The sequence below is a fragment of the Plasmodium reichenowi genome, chromosome 3 (genome assembly GCF_001601855.1).
Source record: "Plasmodium reichenowi strain SY57 chromosome 3, whole genome shotgun sequence".
Taxonomy (NCBI): domain Eukaryota; phylum Apicomplexa; class Aconoidasida; order Haemosporida; family Plasmodiidae; genus Plasmodium; species Plasmodium reichenowi.
In genome coordinates, this window is record NC_033648.1 from 340,330 (window position 1) to 359,241 (window position 18,912).

Below are 18,912 nucleotides of genomic sequence, written 5' to 3' on the forward strand. Positions count from 1 at the left end.
TTTTTTTTAAATAAAGCTGATCTACTTATATATAATTACACTTACATAAACGCTCAAAATTGTAAGACACTGAACAATCTTGTAAAGAAAAAGAATATGAAAAAAAAAAATAAATAAATAAATATTTATATATATATATATATTTTTAATATTATACATAATTTTCCAGAATATTTTCTACACTTTTTATTTTATTTTCCTTATCTCATAACTTTTTGGGAAGGAACTTAAAAAAATACAAGAATATCTTGTGTATGTTGAACATTTTTTTTTTTTTTTTTTTTTTTTTTTTTACGTTTAAGTGCACAATAATATGAAAAAAAGAACAAAAAGGAAATTGTAATAAAAACGAAACTGAATAAATATAAATATAAATATATATATATATATATATTTATATTTATGTTAATATTTTTATTTTCCTACATATTAATTATATTTTTACATATAAATCAAAAAATATATATAATATAATATAATACACGATAAAAAATAACCGTGTTATTTTAATTTGAATGTTTTTTTTTATACCATTCAAGATAATAATAATAATAATATATATATATATATATATATATATATATTATATTATATAAATTATTACATTCCTTTTATAAATATTTAACCTTTTGATATTGTACCCATAATCTAATACAATTATATTTTATTACCTATATCAGTAATATTATAAAATATAAAATTATAAAAACATTTATTTTATGCATCTCATATTTATATATATTTTATGTATAGATATTATATATTATCATTTATAAAATCCTTATAATTTTTTTCTTAATTTTTTTTAAACATATCCTCCACAGGATTGTACTTTTTATACATCAACGTAGAATAAAAAATAAATATATTCACATATTAAATGGAGGGAGGAGCCCTGTAAATGTGGGGGAAAAATAATAAAAAATATATAGTTAGTAATATATATGGATTCTTATGTATAATAATAAAATATATATATAAATAAAAATAATTTATGTAAGTATAAAAAAATTGTTAACGAAAAAAATACCACATTAAAATTTATATTTTACCGTTCATATTATATATATATATATATTTTTTTTTTAATTATAAAATGTATATTTAACAAATTTTATTTTTTATTCTTTTACTTATACGTATGAAAAGTATCAACAGTACAATTTTATTATCATATCATTAAATATATATATATATATATATATATATATATATATATATATAATAAAATAATAATAAATTACATATAATGCAAAATAATAAAAGAATGGATAATTATAATTGTAGAGGTTTTAAAAAGGAAGAATATTATAAAAATTATTACTATAACCAGGATCATTATATGAACAATAACAATAATAATTTATACAATAAATATAATTCATATGATGAGGAATATACATATAACAAAAGTAGTAATAAAAAGAATTTATTATTTAATTATTATAACAAAGAAAGTATTGGACATAAAAAAAAAAAAGGGAGTTTTGTAAAATTACAATATGCTAATAATAGGATACCATCTAATAATACCAAATTAAATAATATGCGTGACAAAATTAATTATAATAAAATGGATTATGATTATATTTTAACAAAAAAGAAAAAAAAAAGAACAAGCATTGAAAAAAATAATAAACATAATGACATGATAGGAGATGTTTATTACAAAATTGCTTATTATTTAAAAAAAAATAGGAAATATATGCAAAGAATATTAGAAAAAAATTATGTCATTAAAATTTATTTAGTGAGACATATGGAAGCTTTACATAATACAGAAGTAATAAAAAATTCAACGATATCTAGAGATATGATTTATAGAAATAAAGATTTTTTTGATTGCCCAGCTAGTGAAGAAGGGAAAATCAAATGTGAACAACTCAAATCGAAAGATAATAAACTTTATCAAAAACTTATCAAGTTGTACAATGAGTCTGTTCATGGTAAGGATGAACATACAGGTGACATTAACATGAACCATCAAAAATATAACTCTAAAAATAAAAATAACAATAATAATAATAATAATCACAGTAATAGTAATCACAATAATGATAATCATAATAGTTATAGTAATAGTCTACATCATAATCATAATACTAGTAATAATAATAATATTCTCCATAATAATCAAAGTTATAGTAATAGTCTACATAATAATCAAAGTTATAGTAATCTTCGCATTAACGAACATGCCAAAGGAGCCTTCGAAAAAAATAACAATTTTGTTATTATTACTTCACCTTTAAGAAGATGTCTTGAAACGACAAAATATTTCCTGAATTTTAAAAAAAATATTATAGTTTATGAAGCTGTAAGAGAAACTGCAGGAAACTATTATAGCGATCAAAGATCAAAAACGTCCGATATTAAAAAATTCTGTGATCAGAATTTTGAAGATTACGAACTTATTTGCTTTGGTGAAACTGATTCCTTATCAGGAAACAAATATAGAGAAACATCCGAACAAGTCTATTGTAGATGTTTACAATTCTTAAAATTAATACATGCATTAGCTATCAATTATTTTGCATCATTAGAAAAAATCAACGAACAAGAAGAAATAAATAATAAAAATTTTGAAAATATGAATTCACAAACATGTACAAATGATATTGTTGAAAATGTGGAAAACGAAAAACTTTGCTCAGCTAGCCAAAATGATAATTCTTTTGAAAATAAAGGTAATAAAGTGATAAATAACCTGAACAATTCAGGTAAAGTAAATGAAAAAAAAAAAAAAAAAGCTGAAATGAAGGATGATAATGAAAAAAAAGAATTTGATGAGAATAATATAAAAGAGGAGGACGACGACGACGACGACGACCATTTTACTGTGGAAAATAATAAAGATGTGGAAGATGAAAAAATGAATGATGAAATGGTAAAAAAAAGGAAAAATAAGAAAGATGTGTATAATGTTGTGATGGTTTCTCATAGTTCCTTTATTGTTCATATGTTAGCTTTATTAGATTATTTAGATTTGGATTTCCGAGGATTAAATAATTGTGATATTAGAAAAATAAGTATTCCATTGAGTCATTCTTTTTTATTTTATAATAATATAACGAATTTACAAATAGCACGTCCATTATCAATAAATAATATTCCTATAAGTTATATGAATAAAAATAAAGCATTAAAAAAAGCTTATAAAGATAAATATATATATACAATAAATAGTTATACAGAATTAGATGAACTCATATGTTCACAACCATGTACGGTAATTATATATCAATATGATATGCTTATAAAGAATGAAAAGAATAAAAAATATTTAGACAGTGTACAAAAGTTTATTGATAACAGTAATAATTATTATAGTAGGAACTCGAATAAAGAAAAACATGTGTATTCAAATGGTTTGTATAAAAATTATGTTTTAAGAAATAAAAGTTTAGGTCGCAGTGTGTTAATATATGATGGTAGTGAATATCTCATTTATGTACCAGAAAAAGGTTCATGGGAAATCAATAAAAAAGGATATATAGTTGGTCAGAATATTATTCTTGTGGTATTACCAGAGGTAGAATCTAAAATTATAAATAAAGAAAATGTTGGAGAAGAGGAGTACGTATCTTTGAATACTAAAAATAAAGAACAAAATGAAAATTATAAAAAAACATCACATTATTTACAAAATGTAATTGATGTTATAAAGAATTATGATAGTATACAAGATCTAATAAAGTCAATTGATTTTTGGATTACCTTAAAAGAAAATATAAAAAATATAGATATACCTACGTTTCAAAAATATTTGATTGAAAAATATAATAAAATTATAAAAAATGAAATGGATGTATGTTATGTAGATATTGTCGGATGTATCGAGAACGAAGAATTTATGAAAAAAAATGAGCATAAATGTAATGGATATTTGAAAAGTCTAAAAGAAAAATATGAAAAAAATAATGATATAAATTTTGAAGAGGAGTGTAAATATATTAACGAAAATTTTATAGAAGAAATATTTACTTCTGATTATTCTTTACCAAATGTAGATATAAAAAATGAAAAAGATATATCAAGTCATAATAAAAATAAAAATAATGATAATAATAATAATAATAATAATAATAATGATTTTCATAATAATAATATTCATAATAATAATAGTTATATACAAAATAATGACTTCCTTGAAGAAAATATAATAAGAAAAAAATTTATTTATATACCAAAAAAAGATAGTAACAATATAAAAATTCAGTCCAATATAAAACAAACATATAAAGATGAAAAACAAAATAAAAGTTTCCTTCAAGAAAATATTAACGTATTAAAATCTTTTCCACAATCTATTCAAAATTTAAGTGTAGAAATGTTTTATCGTGATAATTATTTTTATTTCCATTGTTTAAATAAGTATATTAAAAGTAAAAACAAAATCGAAGGTTTAATTATTTGTAAATTATTGACATATCTTGATCTTTTAAGATCATATAATACACATGGATTAAATAAAACATTTCAAAGATTAATCAATATAGAAGAAAAAATTGATAACAATACAAAAGGTATAGGGGAAACACTTAATACATATTCTCTTGATATAAATCCTGTGCATGCTAATAATACTTCTTACTATGGAGAGGGACCAAAAAAATATAAGATCATTTTTTCAATACCAGGCAAGAAAATTAAAAAAAATAAAATAAAATAAAATAAAATACATACATACATACATACGTACATACATATATATATATATATATAATAATGATAAATGAACATATGATTAAATCTTCAGGGGAGTGTTCAATAATTTCAAAAGTGTGCACATATATATATAAATATATATATATATATGCTTATTATTGTGTATTTATATTTTTTATATTTTTTATATTTTATTTTTTTCTTTTTAGGAAGGAAAAAAAGTGTGGTTGATGATTTGAATTTTTTGAGATATAATATACTTACCGTAGCCGGAGGTGCCGAGAACGTTTACATTTTGAATGTTTTAAAATGATTATTTTATATGAATGATTTTTTTTTTTTTTTTTTTATATTATATTATATTATTTAATTTTTTTCTTTTAAAAAGTTGATACATAAACACATAAATGTATATAATATTATATATATATATATATATATATTATATATGTGTGTAATATATGTATGTATTTTTTTTTGTTTTGATATATACTTTTTTCTATTTAAAAAAGAGCTTTACAATTTTTTTTTAAGAGTAATATATAAAATAATGTATAATATATATTATATATATATATATATATATGTTTATTAGTGTGTGCTTATAAATATATTTATTACGCTTATATGAATAGACCTATTCTCTATTTTTTTATACACTTTTTATTTTTATTATATCGATATATGCATATCGTTTAAAAAAAAAAAAAAAAGAAAAAAGGGAATACTAAAGATATTACTTATATATATATATATATTTATATATGTGTGTATATTTAATTAAATTATATATTATATATATATATATATTTTTTTTAATATCGATATTATATCATTTAAAAAAAAAAAAAAATTTTAAATAATTGTAATTTCTCCTTTTCTCATTAAATAAAGACTTTTAAAAAAAAAGAATACAAAATGTGTATTTTTTAATTTTAACATATATATTTAAATAATTTATTAATTTAATTTTTTTAAATATTTTATTTTATTTTTATTTTTATTTTATTTTTTTTTTTTTTTTCATTTACATATTGCTTAATCTTGTTTATTCTTGTTTTAAACTTGTTCGATCTTTTATATATATATATATATATATATTAATGTTCTGTGACATTAATATTTAATGATATATAATTACATTAACGTAATATAATAAAAATTTAAAAGGATAATTTAGAATTTTTTTTATTTTAAAGAGAAAGAATATCAAAAATATATTCATATATATGTGAATATTTGTTGAAAGGGTAGTATTGATATATGCATATAATTTAATATATATATATATATATATTTTTTTTTTTGTTTATTAAAATGAAGGTTGGAATTATATTTTTTGGTTTAGTCTTTTTTGTGGTACTTGGAGCGTGTAACAATGTGAAGGAAAGGATTTTTAAGAATATTAAAAGAAGAACAAAATTTATTATATTGAATGAGCCCATAGTAGATTTAAGTTTTAGTGAGAATTTATTTCATACTTTATTATTTGATTTAGATGTAGATAAGAATTTATATACATTGGATGAGAGTTTATTAAATCTTCAGAACTTGAATTATTCCTCAATATTTCGTTTACTTGTTGATACCTATAAGAATATAAAAGAAAATGAAGATGATAATAAAAATATTCGATATATATTTTTAGGTACATCGTTTTCACGTATTCATCCCTTAAATTTTGAATATTTTTTAAGAAAGCTGAACAAATATATATATAATGGAAACATATATGAAAAGGGTAATGTGGATATGAGAGGAATATTGGAAGAATATAATAAGGAGATTGAAGAGAAGAAACTAGAAAAACAAAAACTGAACAAGATCAAAGATAAGAATAATAATAATAATAATAATAATAATAATAATAATAATAATAATAGTAAATTTTCGAAAGATGATAATAATGATGACTTTAATAATAAGAATGATTTGTACAATCCATCGGATAAATTATACAATAATAATGATGATATCGATGTACATCAACTTTTAGAAGAGATTATTACAAAAGAAAAAAGGTTTTTCTTAAACGATGATGATGATAATGATAGTAATGATAAATATATATTAAAAACGGATGAGGATAATAAATATAAAGGATTTTTTATAGGATATGGTTTTAATGATGATATACCATCAGTAATTCATCATTATAATTTTGATAAAAACTTTTTATTTCCTTCTTTAAATAGTGGTATTATATTAGATATAACATTATTAAAAAATATATATGAAGTTTCTAATATATTATTATCTAATAATGAAAAGGATCAATCTATTCATATAGATTATATTTATGAAGTTACAAAATATATAAAAGAAAATTTAAGAGTACGTTTAACACATTCAGAAAATGTATGTTTAAACGAAGAACAAAATATTCATTTATTAGACAATGATCCTAATAATTTCGAAATATATAAATATTATCAAGTGTTGAACTTATTTAAAGATTATAATAAGAATACACAAGAACAGAAAAATGAAAAAATTGAGCATGAAAATAATAAACATGAAGAAACATCATCTGAAGGTAATGAAAACCTTAATAGAAATACCAAACATAATAATAATAATAATAATAATAATGATAATAATAATAATTATAGTGAAGATGCGATTGCTGAATTACTTCTCTCCTATTTTAATGTGTTCTATCCAATATCTACATGTATGTGCTATTCAATCAGATCCAAACATGAATCTCTAATGGATTATGATAAATATCATATGATCAATTTAGAAAACGATATAAAATTAAAACATTATATAAAAGAAACAGAAGACATACATTTTAATAGTATTGAAGAATATAAAATGAAACTTAATCGTATTAATTATAAATATGATACATTATTAGAAGAAAATGAAAATTTACTAACACATAAAAATATACTCATAGGTATAAAAACAAGTATAAATACAGAAGAAGAAAGAATTCCACATATTAAAAATACATATGATAATAAAGAAAATACACAAATTATATTTAATACATTCAACTATGATAATAAATTAAAAGAAAAAAATACATTTGGATTTTATAATAATTCCCTTTTACAAAATGCTTTAGAAAATGATAATATAGATTTAGATATTATCTATATGTCAGATAAAGAAAGCGAAAAATATGATAATTTATATTTTAATTCTAATGTAACATCAAAAGAAGGATTATGTGAAAAATTAAAACATATGATATATTATTATTATGAAGAACATGTTATGAAAAATTCAGAAAAAAAATATTTCTTTATTGCGGATGATGATACTTTTGTTAATGTAAAAAATTTAATAGATGTAACAAATTTAACATTAAATACTTGTTCACATTCTAAAAAATATATGTATGATAAATATATCAAATCTTATGATTTTGTTAAAGAAAATGAAGCCTTATTTCTTCAAAATTTTCCAAAAAAAACTTTATTTCTTTATTCTTATTTGAAGGATACCTTTGCCAAAACTATACAAACCTTGAAGAAATATGACTATGTTCCTAAATACTGTCAGGGTGGTATCATATCAAAAAAACATATAAATAATGATGGTGATGATCATCACATGGATAATAAGCAAAATAATGATAGTACTAATCATCGAGATATTGAAAAAAATCAGGTAAATGTAGTAAATAATAATAAAGCAAAATCCATACCTATATACTTAGGAAGAAGATATTCATATAATACATTTTCTACAAATTCAAATGAATATTTTTATGATTATTTAACTGGTGGTGCTGGTATTCTAATTAATGATGAAACAGCTAAACGAATATATGAATGCAAAGAATGCACATGCCCATCAACAAATTCTTCAATGGACGATATGATATTTGGGAAATGGGCTAAAGAATTAGGAATTTTAGCCATAAATTTTGAAGGATATTTTCAAAATTCTCCACTTGATTATAACAAAAAATATATTAATACTCTTGTACCTATTACATATCATAGATTAAATAAAAATAGAACAACCAAAGAATCAAGAGATATGTATTTTAATTATCTAGTAAATTATAATAGAAAAGATAAAGAACAAAATAAAGACATTTATGTAGATTATCTAGATAGAAATCATAAAAATATGATAGATAATGTATTTCATTACTTTTTTTATGTAAATATGTATGATGAAAAAAATGCTTCACAAAAAAACAAGGTCGTCACCAAAATTGAGCACAGTGCTGATATGAACAGTAAAACGAATAAATCAAAGAACACACAAAGATTAAATAATACTCAAGGGGACAAAAATGTGAAAGGTGATGTAAATATGAAAGGTGATGTAAATATGAAAGGTGATGTAAATATGAAAGGTGATGTAAATATGAAAGGTGATGTAAATATGAAAGGTGATGTAAATATGAAAGGTGATGTAAATACAATTGATGTAAATACAAATGGTGATGAAAATAATTACAATGTGGATAATATGGAAAACATAGATGATATTATTAATATGGTTGAAAGCGTTGATGATGATAATGATATGGAACGTAACAAAAAAGGAACGGATAAAGAAAAAAAGGATGATAAGAATCATAATAATGAAGAAAAAGCTACAAATGTGAAAAAATCAAGTGTATCTACTAATATAGATAAAAATGAAGACACTACAAAATATGTCATAAAAATGAATGAAAAAATTTATAATAGAATGCAAGAAAGTGATAAATACAAACAATTATTCGATATAAATAAATTTTTCAAAAAAGAAATCGAAGGGCATCCTTATTTTCAAAAAATAAAAAAAAAGAATGAAAAGGCCAAAAAAGAAAAAGAAAAAATCAATCAATTAAAAAAACAAAAGGATTATACAAATAATTATTTCCATTCATCAAATATGCAGGGAAATTTTAATCAACAAAAAATGGGAAACTATCAAAATCAAGAGAATGAAGAAAATGATTTTTTTGATCAACGTCCTGAAATAGAAGAAGATGCAATTAATCCAATGGATTATGAAGAATATATGGAAAATTTATCAAATTTTGAAGATGATGGGGAACCATATGATGAATATGATGATTATGATGATTTCGTAAATACAATTAATGCAGATAAATTAAAAATTAATGATCAAAATAAACACTTATATGAACAAATCAAAGATATAGCACAACCACCTGTTAATTTCCAAAATGATCAAAATTCAAATACTTTTGATTTTGACACAGATGAGTTGTAAAAAAAAAAAAAAAAAAATGGGGTTCATAGGATTATACTTTTGGAATATTATTAAATATGTAATATATGTGTGATATATATGTGATATATATGTGATATATCTACTTTATATCTTTGTTATATATATGTATATATTTTTTTTTNTTTTTTTTTTTTTTTTTTTTTTTTTTTTTTTTTTTTTTTTTTTTTTTCAAAATAGCTATTTACCTGCACACACACAAAAAAAATAATAATAATAAAAAATAACAGTTAGCCATTTTGTAGCTACTTTAATATTCCTATATTTTTACCTTTTATATTTTATACTTTTAAATATTTCGATCCATACAAACCAAAAAATAAAATATAGGAAAATAAAAGGAAATACATAAATATATAGAACAATATATTATTCTTTCCTTTTTATTTGTTAAGTGTCATTTAAAATAATATACAAAAGGATGCACATACATACATACATACATATATATATATATATGTGGATATATGTATGCACTACCCTTTGGGTCATGCATTGCTTTTATTATAAAAAAATTAAATATATAAAACACTATAAAGAATTAACAATATTTTTTAAATACATTAAAAAATAAGGTTATATTCGTAAAATGTTTATTTCTAAAAAAAAAAAAAGAGCAAATTTTAACCGAATAAAAAAATAAATAAAATAATAATAAATATATAGTCAAATATTAATTGTGCATCAAATGAAAGGGTATACGAAAAATATGTAGCTATCATCCATATGTGCATAAATATATACATAAATATATACACAAATATATATATATATATATATATATATATATATATATATAAATATATTTATGTCCTTTTTTACACTTGTCGATTTGTTCTCCTAAATTTGTCCACGGTAGGTGCTACCTCATTATAATACATTGACCTTAACTTATAATTTGCTTCTTTAATAGGAGAAATGTTTATTGGTTGAAAGAAGAGAAAATCTTCAGAATTAGTTCTTTCATAAGCATTTATTGTATTTTGTACTTGTACAGAAAAGTTATTATTTAGATAACTACTTTTAACAGCTTCTAAGGAGTTTAAAGCTTTTTCTTTTATATTTTTAACCATATAAGAACTGTTATTATTATTATTATTGTTGTTATTATTATATTGATTATAATCATTTTCATTTTTTAAAGAGTTATATAAATAATCATATGTATTCATTAAAATTTCTCCTTTGTTATTATACCATTTTTCATTTAGATTTATAAAATGTTCATCCTCATATAAATATTGTAAATTAAAATGTTCATCTATGTCCATATTATCCATACTATATTTATTATAATTTATATAATCCATATTATTTTCTTCAATCATATTTATAACTATTTGTTTTAAATATAGATTTTCCTTTAAAATATTATTTTCTTCTATATCACTCATTATATCTTCGTCACTAAAATATTCTTCATCTTCATCATCAAAATTGTCTTTTTGGTTAACATCATTCTCATTGATATTAATATTTTTATCATTACTGTTAATATATTTATCATTACTATTAACATTTTTATCATTACTGTTACCATTTTTATCATTTGCATCAACCCTGTTGTAGTTATTTGGTCCATCCTTATTAAGTATCACACTTTTCCTTTTACTCTTTTCAGTTAATTTAAGAGGTTGCGTGTTTTGCTCAATTTCCTGACGATTAAAAGACAAAGTTAAGGATAATAATAATTTGGACATGACATAACGAAGATAATTTACTCTCAACAAATCATGCTTCGTAATATTTGGATTATTGATTGTCGAATTAGTATCATAATAATTGGTTGTATTTGTTTTATTTTTATGTTTCATTTTTTTCATATTTTTTAAAATAATTTCTTTTGAATCAAATATTTTTATAGATAATATATCAGACGTATATAGATTTGTCCTTGTTTGAATAATTACATTATCATGATAAGGAATTGATGATAAAAAAAAAGTTAGGAAATATTTATTTGGAAGCACTGTAACATAATTTACCCATGTATAAGTATCATTCGTATAACTATAATCAATACTTGAACATACAGCATATATATCAGCAGTTTGATTATCATATATATTTCTTTTTGTGTCAAAATTAAATGGACATATGGATAAAAATCCAAGTACTGATCTGAAATTTAAATTACATTTCATTTTTTTTTGTTTCGATTTTTTATTATTATCACTACACATAGAACTCGAATCATTACCTTCATACCCATCATGATTATTCTGATGAGTATTATTATCACCCTCGACTTTTACATTACTTAAATGATTATTATTATTACTATTATTATTATTATTATTATTATTATTATTATTATCATCATCATCATTATCATCATCATTATCATCATCATCATCATCATAATCATCATAGTAATAACCCTTATTGTATTGTTCATCCTCCTGGTCATTATAAGAATAATCATTTATATTATCCCTATTCATATCATTTTTGCTCACATTTTTACCAAAACAATTATTATTTACAAGAGCATTATTAGTATCCACTAGATGTTCTTTTTGTTTGTTTTTTTTTATTTTATAATTATCTGTATTTAAAAACATCCACTTTACTAAAAATAAATGCTTTGGTTTTTTCAGTTCATATTTATGATTAAAATATTCACTCACTTCACATTTCCTTTTATTAGGATTAAATAATGGCATGGTAAATATCCATTTTCCATTCGAAAACATGTTTATAATATTGGTACATATAGAAGCATTATTTATTTCATCATATTTATTTGAATACACAGGTACTATTGCATTAACAGGTTGTATTAAATTAAGGATATTATTATAAAAATTATTAAAAATAGATTTTTCAACATTATTATTATATTTATATAATAATTTATTTCTTATTTTTTCTATAATATCTGGATAATTTTTCCCACTCGTTAAATTTAAAAATGATTCAGAATAATAATTTGACATAATCATTTTCATCATATAATTATTTTGTGAATTCACAACATTGTTATTATAATAATTGTTTATTCCATTACATGGATAATACACATTATTATGAATATAATTATTACCATACATATTATTATTGTTCATGAGTGGTGATACTCCAAATGATGTGATTCCATCGGTATCATGTCCTTGTTGAGTAAGATTAAGATAAGAATTAACACTCATATCAGCATCGCCTTTGTCACAAATGGTTTTATTATAATAACTAAAATCATCACCCTTAAGAATAGTATTATGATAATTATTATTATGAAAATATACATAATAAATATTTTTACTCACATATATATCGAATGATAAATATGGACACATTATACATATTGCTCTTTTTAAAATATTTATATCTGGAATATAAACACCACTAAAATATATACAATTCTTTACATCTAATTTATTATCTGTCATAAAATTTAATACATTCATTAATTTTTTACTTTTCTTCTTTCCTTCATTTAAATCTCTTAAAGGCAAATTTGGGGATCCATGTATAAACAAAGGTGTAAAAGATAAACTAAATAAAAATTTTAGATATATGTTTTGATTAGAATAATCAAAAAGACAATACTTTGTTACTACATTAAATACATTCATACCATTAATTTCGTTCATGTGTGTATTATTAGGAGTAATACCATCTGTATTTATTATTTCACCACTATTATTATTATTATTATTATTGTTGCTATTATTTCCCATATTATAATTTATATCTGAACCACCTCGTAAGAGATACAATAAATATACACATGATTTATATGCGTTACTATTTTTATTCAACATTTTTAACATTTTTTTACATAAATTATCTACACTATTTATTACACACAAAAGTTTTTTGGAATTAACATGATTTCTCTTATTCATAATAGAACATGTATTCATATAATATGTCTTTAATTCTTTTCTATGGAATTTATTTTCCTTTTTTAAACCTTGCACATATAATAAATATACACATAACCATTCTAAGAACACGTTTCTTAACATGATAGGTTCAGAATATGTGTTCCCATCAAAATAAGCTTTTTGTTTAGAACATATTTCTAATGATACAGCATATGAATAAATATTCTTTGATGAATATAAATTAAAGTTTGGAAATATATCATTTGTATTTAATATACCTATAAGAATTATGGTATCAAAGGTCACATCTAACAAAACACCATATAATAGAAGTCTACACAAATTTATACTTAAATTAAAACGAATCATTATCTGCCCGATAATCGATATAACTAATTTGTCTTTTATTTTTATCACAGCTTTAACCTTTTCCAATTCATAACGTGTACTTTTAATTTTTTCTCTAGATGGTTTTTCGATAATCATACTTAACACATCATATATAGTTAATTTTTTGTTTTCTGCATATGAATGTGATATGTTTTGTGAAATTCCATTCTTTTGATCTTTTACTTCTTTTACATTATCTACATTTGTATTCTGACAATGAATAACTTGATTACGTTTATTAATTAATCCGTTTAATACAGACATGCTTTTTAATATATATAAATATAATAAATGTAAACTATGTGTATATATTTCGGATATTTTATGATCTCTTAAAAGATTCAAAAAATTCTTACTAATCATTCTAATACAGATCCCATGACAGGTTCGACCACACCTTCCTTTCCTTTGTTCCATAGATGATTTGTTAATCCATTTTTTTACTAATATATGTGCTTTTTTCTTATCGTTATATTCGATATTCTTTTGAATACAAAAATCAATAACTAATCTAACATTTGGAATGGTAATAGAACTTTCTGCTATATTTGAGGATAAAAAGATATTAATATCTGTATCGTTATGTTTAAGTTTATGGATGGTATTATCGTATAAACAGCTGTGTAACATATGAATGTGTATTTTGACATCCTTACGATGGTATGTCAACTCGTTAACAACACTGTGCATATTGTGCATATTATTCATATTGTGGATATTATTCATATTGTACATATTATTCATATTATTCATATTATTCACATCATTCCCACCATTCACATTATTTATGTTAATATTACTGTCGGATGGATTGTCGATATTATTATTTATGATCATGCTCAATTGATGATACATATCCGTTATATCCTGCATTCCCGATAAAAATATAATAACACTATCCCCTTTCAAACATAAATTATAAACCAATTCTAAACATAAATTAGATATATTAGAAAAGACATTTGCTGGAATGATCTCATCTACATCCAAGTCCTTATTTTTATCATTACAATATTTATTATTATTATTAAACATATGTATATTTTTGTCATATTCACTCTTTATTTTATATAATAACATCTCCGAATTTTTTGATAAGTTTATTTTATTACAATTTTTTCTTCGAAGGATGAAATCGATAACACTTTCTTTAACGAAATTGTTATTACCATCACTTTTTATTTTGTCATCACCTTTTATTTTGTCATCACTTTTTATTTTGTCATCACTTTTTACTTTTTCATCACTTTTTACTTTTTCATCACCTTTTATTTTGTTTTCATCATTTATTTTTCTACTACCATATCTTGTGTAGTTTATTATATCCTCTATATAGAACGTATCGATACTATAAATTTTGGTACCTATAAATATAGAACCCATTTTAATATTTGGGTGCTCGAAATAGGAATAAAATAAATTACTTTGCATTGTTGCAGACATAATAATTAATTTAAACATTTGTTCATCCTTCTGTTTATTATGTAAATATAATTTTATAAACAACAATACAATATCTAATAATATACTTCTATCATGTATTTCGTCTATTATAACATGTGTAAATTTTTTATACATATTTTTATGATGTAAAAATAATTTAAATAAATAACCAATAGTTATATATGTTATTACAGTCTTTTCACTATCATATAATGATTCTCCAGATATTCTATATCCTATTTTTTGACCCAATTTTTCATTTGTTAACTCTGATAATATTTTAGATAATGCTATACATGCTATTCTTCTTGGTTCAGTTACTATAATATTTATTTTCTTATTTTCTCGTATATTTTCTTCTAATAAAAATTTAGGTACACACGTAGATTTTCCTGAACCCGTTTCTCCATTTATAAATGTTACATCATTCTTTTCAATCATTTCTATTATTTCATTCCTTGATTTATATATGGATAACTTTTCTATATTACTTTGAACATTGTTTACATTATCTTCTGTTAATAATATTTTTATTTTATCCTTTTCTTTCTTCTCGTTTTTATAAATCATTTTTCTTAAGTTTGAATTTTCATTTGCATCATATATAGGCATATCACCATCCTTTTCATATAGTTCATTGGAATTTATTTCACACCAGTTTTCATTTCTATTATTTCTCCTTTCCACATCATCACCATAATAATAATTATTATAATTATTATTATTATTATTATTATTATTATGCATACCATGACGATTAATAGATGAGCCCCTTTCTTTATTTTTAAGGAACTTTTTTTTTTGTTTCATTTGCTTATTTCTAAAACTTCCAAACGTCTTCTGACCATTAAAAGTAATAGCTGTATCACCTTTAGTACTATGCTTCATATTATTTTTGTGAATATCTTCATAATAATTTTTATCCATATTATCATGTTGTTCTGCATTGTATGCAGAGAATTTAAATGTATCTCCGTTCTTATATTTATCCTGATATGGTTTAACATTTTTATAGTTATGATAATTAAAATTATTATTATGTTGGTTATTATTATTATGTTGGTTATTATTATTATGTTGGTTATTATTATTATGTTGGTTATTATTATTATGTTGGTTATTATTATTATGTTGTGCGTTGATTACATATCTGTTTGCCCCACCGCTATTATTGTATTTGTTTATATATGATGTATTTTCCTTTGATAAATTATCATTACTTATCTTATTATAACCATACGATGATAACGACATATCTTTTCTATTTTTTATTCTACCATCATTATTATGATTATTATTATTATTATGATTATATATGGGATGACCATCTTGTGTTATATTATGGGATTCATAAGACATATAATTTTGTTTAGGATCATTAAGTGTATTAAATTCATTATTAAAGTTGTTACCATAAGAATGTGTGTTGTTACTTTTTTTTTCATTTTTATCATCATAAAATTTATATATGTTATTATCTATATTCTGTCTATCATTATTATTATATTTAATTGGGGGGATATTAAAATTATACTTTTTTAAATTATAGGAAGTCTCATTATCATTTTTTGATTCATAATGTTTGTTGCTTAAATATTGTTTTCTTCCATCTAAATCTCCCTTATGATTATAAGTATTTCTTCTATTATCCATATGGTTTATATTATTATTATAATTATTACTATAATTATTTTTATTACTATAATTATTTCTATTTTTATTTTTATAATTATTATTATATATATTTTCTTCTCTATCCATCATACTTCTTCTTTCACACATATCATACGATTTATCAATATTATCATTCTTATAATTATTTCCTGTATTTTTTATTGAAGAAGAATTATTAAAATATTTTTTTTCATTAATAATATTATTATCGTTATCCATTTTATTATCATTACACATGTATCGTTTTTTATTAGCTATATTTATTATATTATATGACTCGTATACTGTTCTTCGCTTCTTATTTATCTTAAACGTATTGTTCATATTTTTTTCTTACATACTAATTTGGTACTCACATATATATATATATATATATAACATAATTATTATAAACGTTCAGTAGTAAAAATTTATAAAAATATATAAAAACATAAAAATATCTAAATATATAATAAAAATAAATTATACAAAATGATACATATATTTCATCATCAGTATTGTATATTTAATAGATAGATTTCTTTTTATTTTTTATTATTATTATTTATTTTTTTATTATTTTTTTTTTTTTTTTTACCCTTGCTATTTTTATTTATATATATAATGTTTCTTATAAAATGAAGAAAAAATAATAATTAAAGGAACATATATTATATATATATATTATATATATATTAATATATATATTATATATATATATTATATATATATTAATATATATATATTTATTGTTTTTTTTATAAATTTGTTTTAAAAAATTATTATTATAATATATATATATATATATATATGTATATATATATATTATAAATACACTTATATATTCTTAACAAAGGTAATATAATTATATAAAAGGTAAGAGTGTACAAATAAAAAAATTTTAATTTTTTATAATTTTTATCATTTCATATTTTGATTTTTTTATATTTTACATTCTTATATTTTAACATAATTTTTATATATGTAGATATATGCATTATAACGAAAAAAAAAAAAGAAAAAAAGAAAAGAAAAGAAAGTACCTCACAAAGTTTAAGCCTATTATATATACATATATATATAAAATATATATAATATCAATAATATATATATATATATATATATTATATAAAATATATTTATATTTTTTTTTTTTTGTTAGCCTTATTAGAGCTTGTTCATTTTAACAAAAATTTACAAATTTATTGAAAGAACAATAATTTATTTTAAAAAATAAAAAACCTTACAAAATGAAACATATCATATATATATATATATATATACATATATTTTAATATATATATTATTTATTATACCTTTTTATTATTATTTAAAAATGAATCCTTTAGAAAATAAAAAGAAAATATGTCATATAATTAATATTAATAAAAGCTAGAATTTGACTTATACACATTATATAATATATATATATATATATATATATATATATATATTATTTCTATAACAAATTTTTAATTTAAAAAATTTGTTACTTTTGTAATATTATATGATAAACCCAACATACATTATTTATATATACCATCAATTTGTTTGTTTTTTTTTTTTTTTTTTCTTTTTATCATGAAACAATATATATGTATATTTATATATATTTATTTATTTCCTAAAATTATTTGAAATTTTAATTATTCCTCAAAGAAATATAAACCCTCATATATCTAATGATGATTCAATATAAATTTACTACAAAAAA

General features: G+C 20.3%; 3 protein-coding genes across 3 annotated transcripts; 2 read left to right on the forward strand and 1 right to left on the reverse strand.

Annotated features, from left to right (window-relative positions):
• Nucleotides 1–1,249: 1,249 nt before the first annotated feature.
• PRSY57_0309600 (phosphoglycerate mutase, putative) lies at nt 1,250–4,981 on the forward strand (the record flags this gene model as incomplete). Its single annotated transcript, XM_012905722.2, has 2 exons — nt 1,250–4,640; nt 4,878–4,981. 2 exons carry the CDS (start codon nt 1,250–1,252, stop codon nt 4,979–4,981), a joined length of 3,495 nt encoding a protein of 1,164 aa, XP_012761176.2.
• Nucleotides 4,982–5,985: 1,004 nt separating this feature from the next.
• Nucleotides 5,986–9,864, forward strand: PRSY57_0309700 (parasite-infected erythrocyte surface protein; the record flags this gene model as incomplete). The annotated part of the gene is made up of 1 exon (XM_012905723.2): nt 5,986–9,864. One exon carries the CDS (start codon nt 5,986–5,988, stop codon nt 9,862–9,864), a length of 3,879 nt encoding a protein of 1,292 aa, XP_012761177.2.
• An 836-nt stretch (nt 9,865–10,700) lies between these two features.
• Nucleotides 10,701–17,543, reverse strand: PRSY57_0309800 (DEAD box helicase, putative; the record flags this gene model as incomplete). The annotated part of the gene is made up of 1 exon (XM_012905724.2): nt 10,701–17,543. One exon carries the CDS (start codon nt 17,541–17,543, stop codon nt 10,701–10,703), a length of 6,843 nt encoding a protein of 2,280 aa, XP_012761178.2.
• Between the last annotated feature and the right edge of the window lie 1,369 nt (nt 17,544–18,912).